General features: G+C 38.7%; 2 protein-coding genes across 2 annotated transcripts in view; both read right to left on the reverse strand.

Moving 5' to 3' along the window:
- Positions 1–11788, reverse strand: part of LOC110101243 (protein WEAK CHLOROPLAST MOVEMENT UNDER BLUE LIGHT 1) — a 22577-nt gene extending 10789 nt beyond the window's left edge. Inside the window, exons 1-2 of the mRNA XM_020829051.2 lie at positions 11558–11788; positions 5638–6402 (exon numbers count right to left, since the gene is read on the reverse strand). Of these exons, the coding sequence (XP_020684710.1) occupies positions 5638–6390 (753 nt within the window). The 5' untranslated portion in view covers positions 6391–6402; positions 11558–11788. The remainder of the gene's footprint in view (positions 1–5637; positions 6403–11557) is intronic.
- Positions 11789–14708: 2920 nt separating this feature from the next.
- Positions 14709–21203, reverse strand: LOC110101229 (ribosomal RNA small subunit methyltransferase nep-1). Its single transcript, XM_028699206.1, has 8 exons — positions 21024–21203; positions 20430–20849; positions 17179–17271; positions 16485–16629; positions 16230–16340; positions 16067–16149; positions 15930–15987; positions 14709–15209 (listed from the first exon to the last, which is right to left on the reverse strand). The coding sequence occupies exons 2-8, from the start codon at positions 20667–20669 to the stop codon at positions 15130–15132; spliced, it is 810 nt and encodes a 269-aa protein (XP_028555039.1). The 5' UTR covers positions 20670–20849; positions 21024–21203; the 3' UTR covers positions 14709–15129.
- Between the last annotated feature and the right edge of the window lie 214 nt (positions 21204–21417).

Below are 21417 nucleotides of genomic sequence, written 5' to 3' on the forward strand. Positions count from 1 at the left end.
GAAAGGTAGGGGTAGACCTAGAAAGACTTGGTTAGAAAATATTAGGAATGACCTTTCTTTATTAGATTTAAATGAGAATTTGGTTTTTAATAGGACACAATGGAGAAAAAGGATTCATGTAGCCGACCCCACGTAGTGGGATAAAGGCTTGATGTTGTTGTTGTTGTTGTTGTGATTTCTCAAAATCTCCGAAAAAGAATCATGATGTGGTGTTGACCTTCATATAATACCCAAATGAACAAAAGAGAGGAGAAAGCAAAGTGAAAATCCAACGTATACATCTCATACCTGACGGATCCACGAAACTTGCCGAACTCCTCCAGAAATTCCGCTCAAATCCCGCTGAATCACTGCGCATTCGGCGCCGTCCAGGTCTCCTCGCGGGATTTCTGTGTACGCTTCCTCGGTCGCACCTCCAATCGAGTCGTTAAATACCGACTCAAAGGGATCGTTGGCTGCTCTCGACTCCTGTAGCTGCTTCCACGAATCCCTCTGCTCTCGACTCCCGTAGCTGCTTCCACAAATCCCTCTGCTTCTCCGACTCCTCTTCCCATATCCCACGACACTCTCGGCTCTTCTCGTACGCACGACTCTTCCCCCTCTTCCATTCGCTACCCACACGGAAGTCCGCTCCCTGCTTCCTCTGTCCGACCGCAAACCTCTCCTGGATCACGATTCCTCTCGCAGCTCTCGACTCCAAGCTCCCAGCCGACCTCCTCCTCCCATATTTCGACCTGTCTTCCTCCTCTCATCAAACCCATCTGCCTTCCAAAATTTACCTCGGAACTTATTTAGTTAAAACTACCTCGCCGAATTAAAGAAAATCGGGCGGAGGCCGGGGCCGAATTTTCGAAGCCCACAGATTTCTAGCAACTCCACTGGGGATTGGTTTCTCTTTCCATCTTTGGCTAGTCGTCTCAGTATTATAGTAGCATCCATATCGATCTGTACTTAAAATTTTAAGTATCCTAAGAATGATTGTTCAAAATTTTTTTTCATTGAGATAACGTATTTAGCAGTATTTTAGATTTATATTATTTGAATTGCCCGCTAATATTATTTTCTCTTATTTTTTTTGTGTTATGTGCAAGTCTCTGCATTTTGAAAGTGTGGGTTGATGTATCAGATTCTGATTACTAACTCTTGCCTTTCATTTATGCAGATGGATCTACAGAACACCCCAATGACCGTCCAACTAAGACGAGGAGCCAGGATACAACTGGCTAATGCTATCATAGAAACCGGAAACACTGGAGCTATCATCTAATTTGGTAGTGTTGATTTTCCTGCAGTTGTTGCAAGAATTGTCGGAGCTCCTACTGGTTGTGTACATCTGCCAGTACAACGACATACTACTGAAACTTCTCGTGGGAGGATTTTTGTGTTTGAGAGGATGTCACAGCCTGAAGCCCCACCAACCAAGAGAATTTTAGCTGACGGAAGAATCTCAGTGGTGACTGTCAACACCACTACTTTGCCGACCAGGTTATCTGCGCCTGGAGAGTACAATGCTGAAGCCTTCTCATCTGGAGGGAGGCCTACGAGAAGACAAAGGAGAAAGATGAATGCTGAACTCCGAGCCCTTCCAATCTGCCAGCCCAGGTGCCTGAAGCCAATGTTCCTACCCGGAACAAGTTTTCTTATTTAAAATGGGTGAAGAGGAATAGCTCCACTGGTGAGCTAAAGAAGTCCTTCTGGGAGCAACGACGTGAAGTCCCAGCCCCTCCAAGGCAGAATGAACCTGAGACCTTATCATCCCGGGTCTATAGGGTCTTGAAGACCGTGAAGGAGAAAGGTCTTAAAAAGAAGAAGTTCCAACGGCCTTTAGTGATCGAGGCCAGGAGAACCCCGCCAAGAGAACGTCTATCTGTTGTGGCGGAAAGAAGAGAAAGAAGGTATACCCCACGTGGTGAACATCGGGGTGTGACACCTGAACCGCATGTTCAGGGATCCACTGCCGAAAGGTCCGGGTGGAAAGGAAAGCAAGTCTGGAGGCCAAAGCCTCAAAGAAATAAGGAAGAAAGGAAAGAAATAAGAGTTGATCTGGGCGTGACATCCGGTTCTGATTCCCGGAAATCCGTTCCCGTCAACAAACAATGTCAGAAGTGGGCCTCAAAAAGGACCCATAATGACACTCCAGACAGTAAACACCTTGGAGAATCCTCCAGGGGATCCCGTCACCTTCCATCCCCTCCAAAAAAAGAGACTAACTTCGACCGCAGCCCACTGATCGAAGAAGTCCCATTGCCTAATCAAGAACCGGAAATTCAATGGCGTCGCCGCTCGGAGATCCGGGTACTAGAAGAAGAAGGAAACATGGAAGGGGGAGACAATATTGAAGAAGAAGAATTCCTTGAAGGGGAAGAAAATTTTGAAGAAAATATTGATGAATTTATGGTGGAAAACCTAGAAGAAGAAATACAAGAAACAAATAACACCTTGGACATGGAGGTGGTCTATATGGTGAGACACACCAATGCTAATGAAGAAGCCTACTACGATGACGATGAAGATGAAGACGATCAACAACCGCCGGTTAGGCAAGTTTATCGACGTCGTCGTGAAGCTGGGTCCACCACTAGCAGAGGTGGTCATTCCCAAGCAGAAGAAGAAAGAGAAGAAGCCGAGGAGAATCCCTTCGCTGACGAGAATGTCACAGTTGCAGACATGCAAAGACATATAAGACGACAAATGAGAGCCAAAGATAGAGAAATCTCTCAGTTGAATGAGATGATGGCTCAGATGGGGGCAATGATGCAGAGAACTGCCGCTGTTGGTGCCATGCCCAATCCTCCTGCTGATCCTCCAAACTTCCAAATACCTCAAGTCTCGGGAGTACGAGGTACTCCTGAAGGAGGTTGCGAAGTCCATACTGCTGCTGTTGGTGTCATGCCCCCCACTTCGCAACCTCCTTCAGGAGTACCTCGTACTCCCGATACTTGAGGAATTTGGAAGTTTGGAGGATCAGCATCATTGCCCCCATCTGAGCCATCATCTCAGTCATCTTCTCATTCAATTGAGAGATTTCTCTATCTTTATCTCTCATTTGTCGTCTTATATGTCTTTGCATGTCTGCAAGTGTGACATTCTCGTCAGCGAAGGAATTCTCCTCGGCTTCTTCTCTTTCTTCTTCTGCTTGGGAATGACCACCTCTGCCAATGGTGGACCTAGCTTCACGACGACGTCGATAAACTTGCCTAACCGACGGTTGTTAATCGTCTTCATCTTCATCGTCATCGTAGTAGGATTTTTCATTAGCATTGGTGTGTCTCACCATATAGACCACCTCCATGTCCAAGGTGTTATTTGTTTCTTGTATTTCTTCTTCTAGGTTTTCCCCTATAAATTCATCAATATTTTCTTCAATATTTTCTTCCCCTTCAAGGAATTCTTCTTCTTCAATATTGTATTTCCCTTCCATGTTTCCTTCTTCTTCTAGTACCCGGATCTCCGACCGGCTACGCCATTGAATCTCCGGTTCTTGATTAGGCAATGCGACTTCTTCGATCAGTGGGCTGCGATCTAAGTTAATCTCTTCTTTTGAAGGGGATGGAAGGTGACGGGATCCCCTGGAGGATTCTCCAAGGTGTCTAACGTCTGGAAGAGTGTCATTATGGGTCCTTTTTTGGGCCCACTTCTGACGTTGTTTGTTGACGGGGGCAGATCTCCGGGAAGCAGAACCGGATGTCACGCCCAGATCAACTCTTCTTTCTTTCTTTTCTTCCTTGTTTCTTTGAGGCTTTGGCCTCCAGACTTGCTTTCCTTTCCACCGGGACCTTTCAACAGTGGATCCCTGAACATGCGGTTCATGTGTCACACCCCGATGTTCACCGCGTGGGGTATACCTTCTTTCTCTTCTTTCCGCCACAACAGATAGACGTTCTCTTGGCGGGGTTCTCCTGGCCTCAATCACTAAAGGCCGTTGGAACTTCTTCTTCTTAAGACCTTTCTCCTTCACGGTCTTCAGGACTCGATAGACCCGGGATGATAAGGTCTCAGGATCATTCCTCCTTGGAGGGGCTGAGACTTCATGTCGTTGCTCCCAGAAGAACTTCTTTAGCTCACCAGTGGAGCTATTCCTCTTCACCCATTTTAAATCAGAAAACTTGTTTCGGGTAGGAACATTGACTTCAGGCACCTGGGCTGGCAGATTGGAAGGGTGAACAGGGAGTTGTTGTTGCTGAGCTTGGAGTTCAGCATTCATCTTTCTCCTTTGTCTTCTCGTAGACCTCCCTCCAGATGAGGAGGCTTCAACATTGTACTCTCCAGGCGCAGATAACATGGTTGACAAAGTAGTGGTGTTGGAAGTCACCACTGAGATTCTTCCGTCAGCTACAATCCTCTTGGTTGGTGGGGCTTCAGGCTGTGACAGCCTCTCAAACACAGAAATCCTCCTACGAGAAGTTTCAGTAGTAGGTCGTTGTACTGGCAGATGTACACGACTAGTAGGAGCTCCAACAGTTCTTGCAACAACTGCAGGAAAATCAACACTACCAAATTGGATGGTAGCTCTAGTGTTTCCGGTTTCTATGACAGCATTAGCCAGTTGGATTCTGGCTCCTCGTCCCAGTTGGACGGTCATTGTGATGTTCTGTAGATCCATCTGCATAAATGAAAGGCAAGGGTTAGTAATTAGAATCTGATACATCACCCCGCACTTTCAAAATGCAGAGACTTGTACATAACACAAAAAATAAGAGAAAATAACATTAGCGGGCAATTCAAATAATATAAATCTAAAATACTGCAAAATACGTTATCTCAATGAAAAAAAATTTTGGACGATCATTCTTAGGATACTTAAAATTTTAAGTACAGATCGATATGGATGCTACTATAATACTGAGACGACTAGCCAAAGATGGAAAGAGAAACTAATCCCCAGTGGAGTCGCCAGAAATCTGTGGGCTCCGAAAATTCGGCCCCGGCCTCCGCCCGCTTTTCTTTTATTCGGCGAGTGAGTTTTAACTGAATAAGTTCCGAGTTAAATTTTGGAAGGAAGATGGGTTTGATGAGAGGAAGAAGACAGGTCGAAATATGGGAGGAGGAGGTCGGCTGGGAGCTTGGAGTCGAGAGCTACGAGAGGAATCGTGATCCAGGAGAGGTTTGCGGTAGGACAGAGGAAGCAGAGAGCGGACTTCCGTGTGGGTAGCGAATGGAAGAGGGGGAAGAGTCGTGCGTAGGAGAAGAGCTGAGAGTGTCGTGGGATGTGGGAAGAGGAGTCGGAGAAGCAGAGGGATTCGTGGAAGCAACTACGAGAGTCGAGAGCAGAGGGATTCGTGGAAGCAGCTACGACCTACGGAAGTCAAGAGCAGCCAACGATCCCTTTGAGTCGGTTTTTAACGACTCGATTGGAGGTGCGACCGAGGAAGCGTACGCAGAAATCCCACGAGGAGACCTGGACGGCGCCGAATGCGCAGTGATTCAGCGGGATTTGAGCGGAATTTCTGGAGGAGTTCGGCAAGTTTCGTGGATCCGTCGGGTATGAGATGTATACGTTGGATTTTCACTTTGCTTTCTCCTCTCTTTTGTTCCTTTGGGTATTATATGAAGGTCAAAATGTGGGAACTAGAATGGCTTGTAAAAGTTAATAACACAGTTAAGATTGTAGAAGTCATTGCAGGAAATTCTTCTTACCTCTATAGTGAGGGCTTTGTGAGCTTTCCAATCTAGAATACCACCAAATTTTGATACAGCTTCTTTAACAGATTCAATTGGCGCTGTAGTGTCAACAAACCCTCTATGTACGCTCACTTTCTTGAAGTGTTCATTAGAAACGTCCGTCTCTGATGCTTTCATTTTTATAGGGGTTTGCACATGGCTCTGAAGATGGTGGCCATTGAGTTTAAGAGGCAGCTTCTCTTCAATCTTACTGATCTCATTAACAAAAAAATTGTTATTGGTCTGAGCATCGACAAATACAGGCGGACTACTCCCTTCATATTGACAGAACAATTCAGATTCCGTTCCCTTCGAAGCATCACCTGTTAAGGTGCTGTGATATTCTTCAGGTAGCAAAGAAGCAGCTTCTCCAGCATTACTGGCAGCAGAACAAGCAAACTCACCATCTATAACACGGCTGTCATCTTCATGATGAGCAGAACAATCCTGTTTATCTTTTGAAATGTGTATTGAATCAGATTTGGGACTACCACGTAACTCTAATGATGAAGTTACAGCATTCTCTAGAGAAGAAACTGGTCCAGTTGAGCTCTGTGATGACGCAAGTGATTGTGACTCCAAGGTTAAGCCTACGGAACCATCCTGCTTGGTCACTGCTTTATGCTCTTTTCCAGAGTCAGTTTTTTCATCAGACATAAGAGGAAAAGAAGTCTGACGCTCAGCTTGAAGAGATTCTTCTGGAGAAAGAGAAGGTTCCTTAAAAAGCATGTTTTCAACAGCCTGAAACTCCAACAACATTCTGCCAAATTAGTAATGAAATCCCCGTACCAAAAAAAAAAACTGCACAATAGATAGCACTCCAATGAATTAAAAATACCATAATTCAAAGCCAAGTGAAGAGCTTAAACAAGCTTCAAATATTTCTTGAAGGCATCTCGAAAACTAGTGTATCAAATGATTAAATTACATGTTTATGAAGTATATATATATATATATATGGGGGATTTACATGCATACCACTTTATTTCTTATATATTACATATTTAAGACCTAATACTTAAATATTACACTACTACCACCCAAACACTATTTTTACAACAAAAATACCACTACGTCAACAACATCGCTCACTCCGTCTATTTCATTCTTCCCGCGTGAGCTTTCCGCGCGAGAATAGGTTTTTTTCCGGCGAGTATGTCTGTAGCGACTCTTTCCAAGCGCACTCCGTTTCTTCATTTCCCGGGTGAGCTATGCTCCTTTTTCTTCCCTAGTTATTCTTCTCTATGCGTTTCTGCATTAGCTATCCTCCTTTTTCTTCCCAAGTTAAACTTATGGCTAGCGAACATAAGAAATACTTATGTTTCTGTAGAAGATAGTGTGGCTTCCAGATCAGAAAACTTATGTTTTGTTCGTTTTCAATTGAAGAGTCAATGGATTGGGAAATATAACTAACATTGTTCTAAGGGATGAGTATGAGAGCTGCTAAGTCAGGAGGACCGTAGTCGGCTGGCGACAGAGGTCGGAAGGACTATAGTCGGTGGGGAACGTAAGTTAGGAAGACAATAGTCGGCAAACGACAAAGGTCGAAAGGACTGTAGTCGGTGGGCGACGTAAGTCAGAAGGACCGTAGTCGGCTGACGACAGAGGTCGGAAGGACTGTAGTTGGTGGGCAACGTAAGTCAGGAGGACCGTTGTTGCGGACATCGGTACGAAGATTTGGTGCATCTATCACAGGAGGCGTCGTAAATCGACAGTTATAATTTAAATCTTCAATTATGAGTTATTTTTCTAAATTTTAGTTTTTATTTAATGTATTTCCTGTTTCACCCCTAGGTTGGTTTATGTGAGTGTTGTGGCCCAAGGGGCAATTTTGTATTTTGAGTTTTCTTATGTTGTGGCCTATATATAGAACCTTAAGCTATTGTATTGTAGGGATGGATTATTGATATTAAAAATTTGTGTTCAACACTTGTGTTCTTTTGAGAGGACGATAGTGAGATTCCTATGGGAAGGAAACGGAGTTTTCATCAACCGCAGGATGGGTCCGGGCTCGTGACTTGAAGTCCCTTGGAGAAGGGCAAAAAATCACCCATCAGTCTTTGGAAGAGTCCAAGGATCGCGGTTTTTGTCTTCTATCTTTTGTTGTTGTTTTTGTTCCTTCTTATTGTTCCTAGTTTTCATCTTCATCCTCTACCTACGTCCACCTTCATCTTCTCCATCTCCAAGCCGTCATCTCCATTTCCACCATAAGCCACCGGCCACCTCACCAAAAAATCCTCCAAACCGCTGACCATGGCTCCCTAGCCGCCGGCCTCATCACCACTTCTCTGTCTCCTTGAAATTTCCTAATTAGGTCGATGATTTAATTGGGATGATCAAAGATTTCAAATCCTTTTGAATTTGAATTTGAAATCTTTCCTAATTGGGTTTGATACATATTTGGAAGGTTTTAACTCTCCAATTCAAAATTCAAATTTGCATTAGGAGTTAAATCCCCCCTCAATTTCCTCCCTTTAATTAAGGAATTAATCGCAGCTTTAAATCTGAAATTTAATTTCAGATTTAAGAATTAATTCACTTAAGTGATTGGGGCCCACTTGTTTGAAATCAAACCCTCTCCCTCCCTCTTTCCTTGGTTGGCCCCTCTTCCTCCTTCCTTTGCCAAATTAAGAACCAATTAATGCTCCTAATTAACTCCTTCATTCACTCAAAAGCTCTTTGGAAATAATTCCAAAATCTGAGAATTTTGTCCCTGGCCGAATTTTCTCTAAAGTCATATTTCCTATTTTTTGTTCCTAGATTAACTCACTGGTTTAGGAAATAAAGATTCCCCAAATCCTCAATATCCCGCTGGCCTTGCTCTCCCTCGCCACCTTACTTCTCCCACCGCCTCACTTCCCTCCCTCTCATATCTTCTTTCCTATGCTATTACAGGAATTAATTTGGAGCCTTAAATTCTCCCCCAAGTCATTAATTCCCAAGAATAGGGGTCCGAATTTTCTAAGCAACTTTTGGAAACAAAAGAGTTGAATTTGCTTTCAGATTTCATTGATAAATGTCTCTTACTACACCGCCTCCCTCCTCTCTCCTAATTGCTCCAGACGGAATTTCTAGGGCAGAACCTGAGGCTTGGCATTTACCTTCAGCCTTCTCATTGCCATTAAGGCTTGACTCCTCCCTCAATTTTCTCTACATTCTATTCTACTAAAATCTGGAGATTCATCTCAGACTTTTGTAAGAAATCTGAAACTGTTTTCAGATTTTAAGAGAAGAGGTTTAGAGCTTGCAGCCTCTCTCCTATCAAGAGAACCTCTATTTTCTAGAGAGAAATCTGAGGTTCTTCTCAGGTTTTGGGCAAAGAAGTCAGAATTTCCTTCAGGTTTTGAAGAAAAGATCCTCTCCCTTGCAAATTCGTTTTCCCGTTCTACACCAACCGTAGTCGGTGGGTGACAGAGGTTAGAAGTACAGCGCCAAGTAAAAGTCAACAATGGATAGAAATCCAGCATCGGATAGATGTCCGGCAAAAGTTCGACAACGGGCAGAAGTCCGGCATCAATTAGAAGTCCAGCGGAATTCCGACGTCACTTGGAAGTCGAGCGGAATACCAGCGTCACTTGGAAGTCGGGCGAAATTCTGGCATCACTTGGAAGTCGGACAGAAATCCGGCGTCACTTGGAAGTCGAGCGGAATTCCGGCGTCACTTGGAATTAGGGCAGAATCTCGGTGGTGGTCGAGGAGGAGTTTCTTCCCTCCTACTCTTCTCTTCTTCTTCTTCTCCTTGCTTCCCCCTCTTCTCAAGAGAAATGAGGGGTCTATTTATAATTTTTTGAGAGTGGCATGACTAGTAAATTGGAGGAGGATAAAGGGCAAATGTAGAGTAGTTTGGATGGACGGCCGATATTGAATCTCTTGATCGTGGACCGTTCGTCAGACATTTGAAGGTCTTAATGATATTGGAATTCGGCGATCTTGGGCTCGTTGGATTCATCTCGTCGAGCCGCTCGATTCGACTATAAGCATGTCACGTTTGAAAACCGTTTGGTAATCCAAATTGTGGTTTGAACCTTCCAACAGCGCTTCGGGTCCTTGATTTGGACTCATTTGGGCTCGGATTGAGTTGAATTTGGCGTCGTTGGGTTCATATTTCCGAGACGATCAGTTCGACTTTAAGTTTGCTGAAATCGGAGTTCAAATGATCCCAGATTTAATTTTTGAAGTTTCTAACTTGATTTTTGCCTTGAGATTCGTGCCCGATAAAGATAATTTTTTAACGATATATCAATATATAATAATTGAGTATAACTTTATTAGTCTTTTTAAGGCTTAAATGCATAACTGCCTCGAAAATGTAAATTATGGGAAAGTAACCTATAAAAAGTGTTCTCTGGGTGGATGAAACTTTTGCTAATGCATGCCCTAAGAGGGGTTATTATATGTAACCTCATCCCAACATTTATAAAGAGGATGTTTCATGACTAGAACCTAGGACCTACATATAATACACTAGAGTCTAATAATCTAAACTTCACCAAAAGTTTCAATTAGTATCTACATTACATCCAAATCAACTCATAACTTATTTTAACCATGAGGAAATAATGTTGGCATAATCAAAAGATGGACAACTGGAATGCATCAAACCATCCTTAGAAAAAAAATCCAAAAATTCTCTCTTTCACCCTCTGAGAGTAGAGAGGGGATGTTCATGGCATTATTATGCACCAAGGCAAACAACACGGCCCTCATGAGTGTGACTGAGGTAGCACCGTAGCAGACATTAAGTCCACAAGAAAGCTTAGTCGTTTACTCAAAAGCATTCTTTCTGATCAAAGTAAATGATACCCCCATCAATGAAATATTTTTTATTATTGCCCTATCCACGAAATTCCTCAAAAATTATGCCTAAAGTTATTAGATTCTGGAATAATTTCATATTTATTCAAAAGAATATATTACAAGGAACATGATTTAAATTAAGGACGTTACAAATATCCCTGCTACAATCAAATTAAGCCTAACTAATGAATATCAAATGGTTTAAAAGAATGTAAATAAAAAAATAAACTAAATTAATTATAATGAATATGCCCTCTCATGATGGAACTCTGGTAAGAGAGCTTAATCTTCATACTCAATATAGAACAAAGCTCAATAAGAGTGTTAGCAACAAAGAGATGTTCACCCTCAACGGATCTTAACATTGCACTTACAAAGGTAAAATTATCCTTGTTACCTGCACAATCAACATTAAGACGAGGTCGTTTGTGGGGAAGGAGGTCCATGAGGAGAACAAGGGAGGAGGGGCTGTCCTGGATTAACTCGACGAGGAAATAGGGAGCGTCAATGGAGAAGTTTAGGAAAGCGGAGAGGGTGGTGAAATTGATCCCATCACCATTGGAGTCAGGATTGAAGGACGAAATCAACATAGGAAATGGGAGGATTTTGAGCATTCGAAGGATTAAAAGGCATAGCTTGGAAGAAGCTGTTAATTTTTGCAGAAATTATTATGAAAAAAACTATGTCATGATACAAAATTACAAATTGTATAAGAAAAAATTTAAAATTTATTAAATTTTATTTTTTAAGATTAATATAATACAAATTCTTCTTATATAATAAATCTAAAAAAGTGATTTTCATTATGATCAACTAAAATTTTTCTTTCACGGTTATGCATTCAACGACTTAACAATAAATAATTGTGTATTTACATAATTAACAATACACAACCGCATATTTTCACTTTTTGCATAATAATTTCTCATGAATTTGGGGAAAAATTAGTTGAGAAGCTCCTTATAAAAATAAATTATTAAAAAAATATCCATGAACGATAGGATCAGACAAATTCATAAAAATCTGTTGTATTCATATGAATTTCTAAAAAATCAGACATACACGCAATTATTAAAATTATAAAAATGCACACTGATACCGGAGAAGTTTGGGAGCCGGTGCGACTGTCCACGGAGCCGTGGGCAGAATCCTGGGGTTTGCAAGCGGCGAACGTCGACAGGAACGGCGGAGGGGAGGATTGCTGAGCCGAGCCGACTAAGAGCTTAACCCTGGCAGTCTAGGAGAACACAACCTGAAATAGCGAAGCGTCCTCAACAAAAAATCTCTCGCCATACTCCACTTGCTCTCAGTTCCAACCGTACATTTCTCTTCAGTGATCTTCTGAGTTTTCTTTTTCCATTTTATATATTTTTTTAATTTTCATACATTAATATTTAAAATTATCATATTTATGTATTTAATGCATAATTTACTGTTTATATAATATAACTTTCTTTAATAGATCATTCTCTTTACATGTAAATGTCTTAATGATGTTGGAATTTAGTTATGTTGGGTTTGATGGATTCTTCTTGTTAAGATAATCAATTTGATTGTAAGCATGTTAATTTTGAAGATCATTTTGTTATTCAATTAATAATCCAAAATTTTAAGTTATGCTTTTGGCACTTGATTTGAGCTCATTTAAGCTCGGATCAAATCACTTTTGGCATCGATGGTTTTGTCTTTTTTAGATGTTTGTTTTGACTACAAATTTGCTCAAATTTGGGTTTAAGTTAATTTAAATATTTTTTAATTCAAGTATGTATCGCATATCAATTTTTCATGGCAAATCAATAATTAAATTTAGATGTTAAATATATAAATAAAATGAAATAGCTTTTTAAGTTTTATGTATGTAAATTACCTTAGAAGCCTATGACTATGATCTCCTTATCTAGTTCAATTATGGATTTGTGGTTGCTTCTATCCAAGGGGACTCACCCCTTGGTGTCTAAAGGTTTGAATGCTATATCTAGAAGCTCTCCCTTATGTCTAAAGGCCTCTCCTTTATGGATACGGTCTTCAGTCAGATCCCAAAGACTTGTCGAAGTTACTCACCCTCAAAGACTCCTGAGAGGGAGGGTCGCTATCAAAGTATAAAAGTCGCTTCATATTATATTTTTATATTTTTTAGGTGTAATATTCCATTTAGCGCTATAAATCCTAAAAATAAACAAGGAGTGCACACATTTTGTATCTTCATGCTGCTAGATTTTTTTTTTTTTTTTTTTTTTTTTTTAGATACTATAATTTTTCACAGACTCTCAATACTTACTCATGCCTAATCCAATTTTATAGTTGTAATATATCAGTCACTTATTAGTAGGGTCATATGTTATCCATAGATAAATTTTGATTCAATATTCTCAAAGGTGTGGTAAATATGGATTGATGCTAGTAACCAAAAGGCATACAAACCTTGAAGAGCAACGAATATTGAGTCAACCTTGAACATGGAAAAACCTAACATTTACATTATTCATTGTGACTTGATGGAGATGAAATAAACACTTACTATGGTGATCTATGATACATTAGCAAGAATTTAATAACATTCTTGAAAATTATATGAGGGAGTGCTATGGTGCCAAGCTCCCGGGTTTTTTATATACACTATTGCCCACATTAGTGTACCAATTACTGATGGGAGGCAACCCAATTGTATTATGTGATGTTAAATATATATTTAATTTCTTTATAATATTTAGTTATCTCCTTTTTATTAAATGTATTTTAGTTTATTATTGTAATTGTTGTTATTGTTGTGCAGTTAAATTTTTCATTTGAGTAATATTGCCTACATTGCTTAACTGTTGAAATTGTCCTCATCATAGCGCTAGCATTTTGATAGCTAAATTAGCCTAATTAAAAATAGCATCTAAAAATTATTTAAAATTTAGGATAATAGAAATCTTAGGTGTTAAACTGAATGAACATATGATAACAATTTTTAATTTAAAATTAAAATAATCAACTAAACAAAACATATCAGGAAATATCTCATCTTGAACTTCAAATACAAAAACTACTTAAGCGCTGGCTAATGGTTTCAAGATTGAATAGTTAAGTTTAGAAAAAGAGAGTGTGTTGATTAAATTACGGAAATCATTATAAACATCGTTATCGAATTAGTGAGCTTATAACAATCCTTACATTAATTCAATTTAGGGTTTCTTGAAGGACGAAGACAACTAGATAGTCAAAATCATTATTGTGGTGCACAAATATGTTAGAAAAAAGAAACTCATGAAAAACAAGCAAATTAAAAAAAATGAGAAGAAAAATGAGTACTTCATAAAAAATTGGTATCTGATGTAGCCACATTCCTTAAAAAACTCTAATACTTAAATAAAATAGAAGAGTGTAAGTAAACTAATACATTTGAAGGATTCCAAATGAATTTCTAATTTAACTAAAGGCAAAAACAAATTCTAAATTAAATATTATTCAACTTTGAAATGAATAATATTTATGAAAAGAAACGTTGTGATTATTTTGACCAAAAATCAAAACATTTAATTGAACAATTTATGTTATTCCCCTCGACCAAATAATATTTTCTAAGAATATAGCTCTCTTAAAAGACTTTAGAATTAGTCAATATTATGCTTCTTAAATTTATCTTGTCGAGATACCTATTTTGAGTTAAGTTTACTAGAAATAGAATTTAGATAGTTCTAAAGCCCATTCTAAACGTTTCTAATTCAAATATTTATGCCAAAATATGCATTTGATTAGATGGATTTGTGCGTGAAACATTACCGCCTATTATAATTAGCCTAAATATACAATTACTTCTCTATTATCATAGTAATTTATAAATTGATTAACTTAAAATCTTAACTATCATTATTTAATAATCATCTTAAAATGATTATTTAATTAAAAATACTATATAAGTAAAAATCATTATAAGTAATTAAATTATTTATTAACAAAATTTTTAATCAATTATTATAAGATTAAGTATAAAAAATAAATACTAATAGATTTAATGATCTTAAATAAACCCAATTTATCATCAATCACTAATATACTGGACTCAGCTGCCCAAAAATTTTTCCAAATTGCAAACTATTCTTCACCAAAAGCAAGCCAATAGGTCCAATAGAAGATAAGATTATAGAGAGTCGTCTTAGATGATATGGTCACATAAAGCAGCAGCCTTCCGATGACCCGATTAAAAGAGTAGAAGTATTAGATTTGACTTATGCTAAAAAAATAGATGCAGAGAAAGATATCTTTCATTCCACCATCAAGACAGCAAGCTACTTTTATTATTAAAAAATCTCCAAATGAGTACACAATTAACATAACTAATTGGCACAAACACCAACACAATCATCATCAAAATGAGGTAATTGAGCAAATCGCAGATCCAAAATTTATGCAAAGCTCAAACTTGCATTCAAATTTTCTAACCATAAATTACCAATAAACTAATCAATTACTTTTAATAAATACATGCTTCCAATAATTACATGACCTGACTCAGAATTAAGCTTCCTTTGGGACGGCTTTCTTACTGCTTCTTAAAGCAGTTTTTTAGGAAAAAATTTTTAATTTTTATACTAGAAAGCAGTTTTAAGAAGTAGGAAAAAAGCCGTCCCCAAACGAAGCCTTAGTCCCAGCGTCTGAAAAAGATCACACCGAGATGAAGAAGTTGACTTATAATATGTTCCATTTCTGCTCCAGCGCATTGCATATCCGGCTTATGCAGCAAGCTGCACTGAGTGGGTAATTTGAAACTGTAGGAAGCACAGGGAAAACATGAGTGGCTAAATCAAGTTTTATAATTATTTAGCTAACATATCAAGCATTTAAAAATGATAAATTATTTACACTTCGAGGGCATTTAGTTGCTTATAGATGGAAAACATAGAACATATTTTCAGATCTGTTTCATTTTCGCTCATTTAGTGAAACTGAAATAACCATTTTTGAGAAATTTAGAGGGTAATTTATAAAATTAAAAATTCATATTGGTTTTAAACTACACACACAAATGAGAATAATCAAACATCCACAAATGAAAAAATAACTTTCTAAGAGAGACAAATTATGGTTGGCTGAAGAGAGTAAAAATCATTAAAAATACTGCTACTTTGAGGAATGAAGGGAGGGTAGCTGTCACTTGCACATTTGTAGGTAGCCTTCAAATAGAAGATTGTTATAAGAGGTAACTAATCTAAGGCTAAACTAATTTGCAGAAGATAAATGATTAAATAACCAAACTGAAACATTTACATTGATCATAAATAAGATATGAGTAATAATTGAGTAGGAAAATATAAAGAGACCATGCTGTATTGAAATCAAGGAAGATATGCAACAACCACTACACATTTAATCTAATCTAGCACCCTGTTGAATTGTGAGGCCGAAGTATCTTTCATGAATGAAAAATAAATTTATATAAAGCATTAAAAAATATTAAATCAAAATTCCTTCAGCATAGACCAATATACCTGATATGAAGTCATCTATAAATCCTTTATCAATGATTCCATGAGCCATAGCACCCACCTGAAAATTGCCAAAATTTGGAAATAAATGAAAGCACAAAACGAAAGATTAAAAGGGCCATTATACTATTATAGTATACCACAAAAACAAGATTGACATTGTCACTAGCAGCAGCAACATAGTCACGCACTTGAACTAATTTATCAGAACTATATGATAGGCCTACAAAAACAAAGAAGAGTTAGCCGCAGTTAAGCATTCATTCCAACAATAAATCAATATTAAAAAGGTTTAAGAATCACCTATTTTTCTTGAGTTAACAGGTAAGTGATCTGTTACAGGATTCTTAATCAAAGTGAGAAGCTTCTCACGATTGCCTACAGCAGTAATTTTTTGCTTTTCTAACAACTGCACTGAAAAAGAAAAAGAGCCACATATTAGTAAATAGTACTATAAACATGCAATTCCTTTATGGGCAATAAATTTGAAAAAAAAATGCAATTCAGGCTACAAACAGACATGCTCGGACAATATGGAATATTCTAACTGTGACTAACCCATAAGACCGCAGAATCGCCTGAAAGTTCTTGGAATACGAACATGTGGTTTGACTTCAATGAGTGCATGCCGTGTCGAACGTACATATAGAGCTTGCAGTCTACCAGCCTTAGTTAAGGGGCTATCCAATATGGCAAGAAGTGCCTGAAATCTCCATGCATTGTATGAGTAGTTGTTTAATAATATAATTTCCATTTTAGCAAAACATGGAATGCAGATTTCTTTTGTACTATGTAGAAAATAAAAAAAAAGATTAAGTTATAACCAGCTGCATGAATTGCGTCTGAATCTTGATGAAGACCATAAGAATTGAAGTTCAATGTCATGTTAAAGCTAATTAAGGCTTCGTTTGTTTTTTTTGTGCTTTTGTAAAATACAGTTTTAAAAAACATTAGTTCAGAAAATGGAGTTTTCTAACGGAGAAGCACATATAAAAAGCTTTATCAAAACTGCAGAAAAATGAGAAAAAGGAGTTATTGGGAACGTGATTTGACGAACCAAACAACACAAAAAAAAAAATCCTCCATTTTCGAAAACGGAGAAGGCAAAAAAACGCTCAAACAAACAAAGCCTAAATGTAAATTTATATTCCCAAGTCGGGAACGCTATGCTGAGACAAATGAGAAAACTCCATAGTTCAACTAGCAACGAAAGAGTCAAAATTTACAGGAGATTTATGAATTTATCACAAACCTGATGAACAATGTCAGGCCTATATTCAGAAGGATCTTTGCTCTGCTTTTTTAGAAAATTTGCATGCTCATCAGAGTTCAGAAGCACATGTTTCTGAAAAAAAGAAACATGAGGGACTTTGTAAACATTTATGAATTAATTAAGTGTGAAGAAATTGAATTAGTGCAATCAAAAATATAAAGGGCGTCACATTTTACACAGAGATTCTAAACTTAAATAAGAAGTATTCATCACAGAGATTTGATAAGAAAAACAGTTTGAAGTATACTCATCCATGTCTGACTCCAATCATTTTTTAATGCAAATGGACACTAGATACACCGTAAAATTTTAATTAGAAAAACATTGATGCTGCAAATTTAAAATAAAATAAACAGAAGAGCACCCAAAAATGAAATTTACTTGAGCGTGCAAAAAAGCACCAGTTCGTCTTATTCAACACAATCATAAACCATTTTACATAAAACATGCATTCCTCACCTACGTACTGAGTCTTATCTGAACTAGGGAAATGTAACTAAATTCAGAACTCAGGATTTAATATTTCACAAGAAAACCACCATTTTAGCAGAGCACCAATGAACTCATGATTTGATATTTCACAAGAAAATCTCCTGTTTTAGTAGAGCACCGCATGTATGAAATTACAGAATCATGGATTGAGATTTTTTTTTTCCATAAGGTGAGGTGTAAACCTCAAAATTAAACCATTAAATTAATTAAAATATAAAATATGAGTGTTTGAAGTCCCTAGGTGAGGGCAACGGAGCACCCATCAGCCGCAGGAAGCATCCGGGCTCGTGGTTAGCCTTCTTTCTCTAATTCCACTCCTTCTCCACTATCCGCTAGCCATATACCCTCCAGAAACGGCCGGCCAAGCCCCATCCCTTCCTCCACCCCACTTGCCGCCGGTCACCCTTACCTAACCCTTAACCAACCCCCTCCTCCATAGCCGCCGGCCAAAACCCCAAAATCCCTCGCCTAGCAGCAGCCCTTAAGCCCTCCTCCTCCTCCTCCCTAGCCGCCGGCCAAACCCTAAACCCTTCTCTCCCTCTAGCAGCGGCCCGCCGGCCACCTCTTCCCTCCCTGGGATCCCAAAACTTTCCAAACTATGCATTCACATACTTTCCTAAATTAGTTCCTCTAAAATTGGAAATTATTTGAATTCAAATTCCATTGCATTTGAATTTAAATTTCTTTCCTAAGATAAGGGGAGTTATAATTGAAAGGTCCCTCAAATTATGTCAAATCGAATTTCAAATAGGATTGGCATTAAACCCCTTTCCTAATTTAACATTCTAAACCTAACAACTAATAATTCCTTCAAATAAATCCCCAATCAAGCCCATCAAGGGCTGCCACCCCCTCCCTCTCTCTCCTATCTAATTAAAACACCCCATTAAACTCTCCAATTAAAACCCCCATCCCCATGCAAGCCGCCAGCCCCCTTCCCTTTTTTCCTCTCTCCAAAATTAATCACCTTTCCAATTGGGATTCCCAATCACTCCATCCATCAAGTTGCCGCCCGTCTCTTTCCCTCCTTATTTCTTTTTGATTCAAATTCAAATCTCTCTAATTAACCTCCCAAAAATTTCTTATACCTATTGTCCTATATTCCCCTTGTCAACTACTTAGGTTTTCTGACCTTAGGACCAACTACGTGGAAGACCGGAAGTTTTCTCGGTTGCTGTCCAGATTTTGTGGAGCAAGGAAATTGTTGTCTAGAATTTCCCCAAGCTTCAATTTGTTGTCCATTCATGAATGGCCGAACCAGAGCTTGATCACGGATTAGTATTTGACAATCAAGGGTCCATCGACGTCCTTCGGTCACCATTCTTCAACATCGACTTTGCAAACGACCAATCCGTTGAAGACTACGTAGAGAAGATCCTCTTCTCCCTCATCACCACTATCTACCAAGAGAAAGATGAACTTTCTTTCCTCCAAGTCTTTTCTCTTCTAAGTTTTCCCTTCATTGTAGCGTCATAAAGGATATGTAAGCTCTTTTTGTTTTCACCAATCATTAAAAGAATTGAGTGAGGGATTTCTTTTCATAGTGATTAGTATAAATGTTAACATTATGATTTTCTTTGAAAAATGCCATGTATTGCAAAGCTTGATTTAAAGAGATTATTTTATGCTCCTACGATTATCGTGTAACTGATTGCCTAATCTATTAATCTCTTTATGGTTTTAATCTTTCATTTAAAATTGATAGAAGTGGATAATTGAGATTACTCTGCAATAAACGTGTAATTTTCTACTTAAAATCTGCCCATGCATTTAGTCATACATCAAGAAGCCAGCTGCATCATAGATGATGAGCTGGACTTGAGGGCAATGTTGGTTTTTCAAGAGCACAATAAATTGATGCAAACGTCGTCATTTTTTAACCCCAAGCAACAACTGCTATAGCTCAACCACAGTGGGAATGTAGAACAACAAAGGATTACTAGTTGGATGTAGGATAGTAATGGGTGTGGAGGGTGTGAATCATACATGAGTCTACTTAAAATTCTGCAAGAGGTGTCCTTAAACCATTGGATGGGTTGTTTTGGATATTTTAGAATGCGGCACTTGTCAAATGATGGTACAACTGGTTTTAATTTGCAAATCATAGTACCAAATTACAATATTATGATGTAAGGGCATCTCCAACCGAACGCTAAACGACTGTATGGAGTCGTTCCCTCGCTCCAACCGAACTCCAAAATTTTCGCCATTTAATCGCAGGTGAACAGTGCGACGCCAATATTGGCGTCGCACTGTTCACTCACGCCATTTTTTCTCTCAACCCGAAAAACGCGCGAAAGGGAGAGCGATCGTTACCTTCTCAAAAACACCTAAAATGGCGTTCGATTGGAGCATCCCGCGCCATTTTGGAGTTTTTGCGTTACTTTGCCGTGAAAAATGAAGTTTTCGATTGGAGATGCCCTAATCTGCGAAAGAAAGGAGCAATGAAAAATCAACTTTGATAATCCTCTTCCTCAAATTTCTTTTCATCTATCTCTGTTTTTCATAATTCACCAGAAGAGTAATCAAGGAGTTGCCAACGAACTAAAATTTGCGTTCATCTGCCAACAGAAAACATGAAGAAACAGCCCAAGACAGTAGACCTTATGGAACCCGTTAATCAGGGTAAAGTAAGTTCCACATCTTTGAAATTGGCTACAGATGAGAACGAAAAATTCTCAAAAAAGAAAATATAAACGAAATCAAAACACCAACTGAAAAGATAAACTTCCACTTACGTTACCAACTTTTCCGATCTCAAGCGGGGCCTTATCGAGGATGAATATCATACTAGGCTTCTTCGACCCATCCACTAGGGACATGACAGGGATCCCCGGCATGTCTCCGATCACATCCTCAGTTTTTCCCTCGTCATCTATGCCATGATCTATGTTATCTGCAGTTTCGGATCCAATCTCCTCCTCCGATCTCTTCCGCTTCATGGGATTCGGAACCTTAATTCGGTAAGCACGAACCATCTTCCCCTTCGCGACTCTAGCTTCGACGCTTCCAAGTTGTACCAAAAACAGCAAGTTATTCTCGCAGGTTGGCCGAGCAACGATGCGGCGAAGGCAGCGGGGTTGATGACGGGCGATTGTCAGGGCTGGGTTAGGGGCTGTTTGGATGCAGGATTTAGGCCGGGTTTGGGCGGATTTGAGCTAAATCCAGCCAAACGGCCGAAAATGCAAAACCAAATTTCACGGTAAATCTAAGCCGCGGTTGAAGGAAAATTAAAAATTACCTCTTTTCGTCGTAAATCCCGGATTTACGAAATCCTTCGATTTGGCGGATTTACGGATTTGGTCGAAGAAGCGCGAAAGGGAGAACGTTACCTTCACAGTGAGCGAGCTCCCGTCATTGCTTCCGATCAAAATGTCGTCACTTCCGATCCAACAGGAAGGGAACGTCGGCGAAGTGGCGAAGTAGCGAAGTCGAACAACAGCGACCAAGGAGCAGAAGAAGAAAAACAACGAAGAAATAAATGAGAAAAGCAAACTTAGGGCGTAGACTATGAAAAGAAAGGAGCAAGAATTATTTAAGGGAGACTTATATAGATACCTCTTTATATTATTTTATTTACCTATATAATATTTAAATTTTTAATATTACATATATATCATCTTATATTATTTTAATATTAAATATGTCACCCAATTTTATTATTATCATCCATATATTATATTCATAACAATCTTTTTTTATATGAAGGTGAACTATAAGTGATAT

The sequence above is a fragment of the Dendrobium catenatum genome, unplaced genomic scaffold (assembly GCF_001605985.2).
Source record: "Dendrobium catenatum unplaced genomic scaffold, ASM160598v2 fragScaff_scaffold_1220, whole genome shotgun sequence".
In the NCBI taxonomy this organism is placed as follows: domain Eukaryota; kingdom Viridiplantae; phylum Streptophyta; class Magnoliopsida; order Asparagales; family Orchidaceae; genus Dendrobium; species Dendrobium catenatum.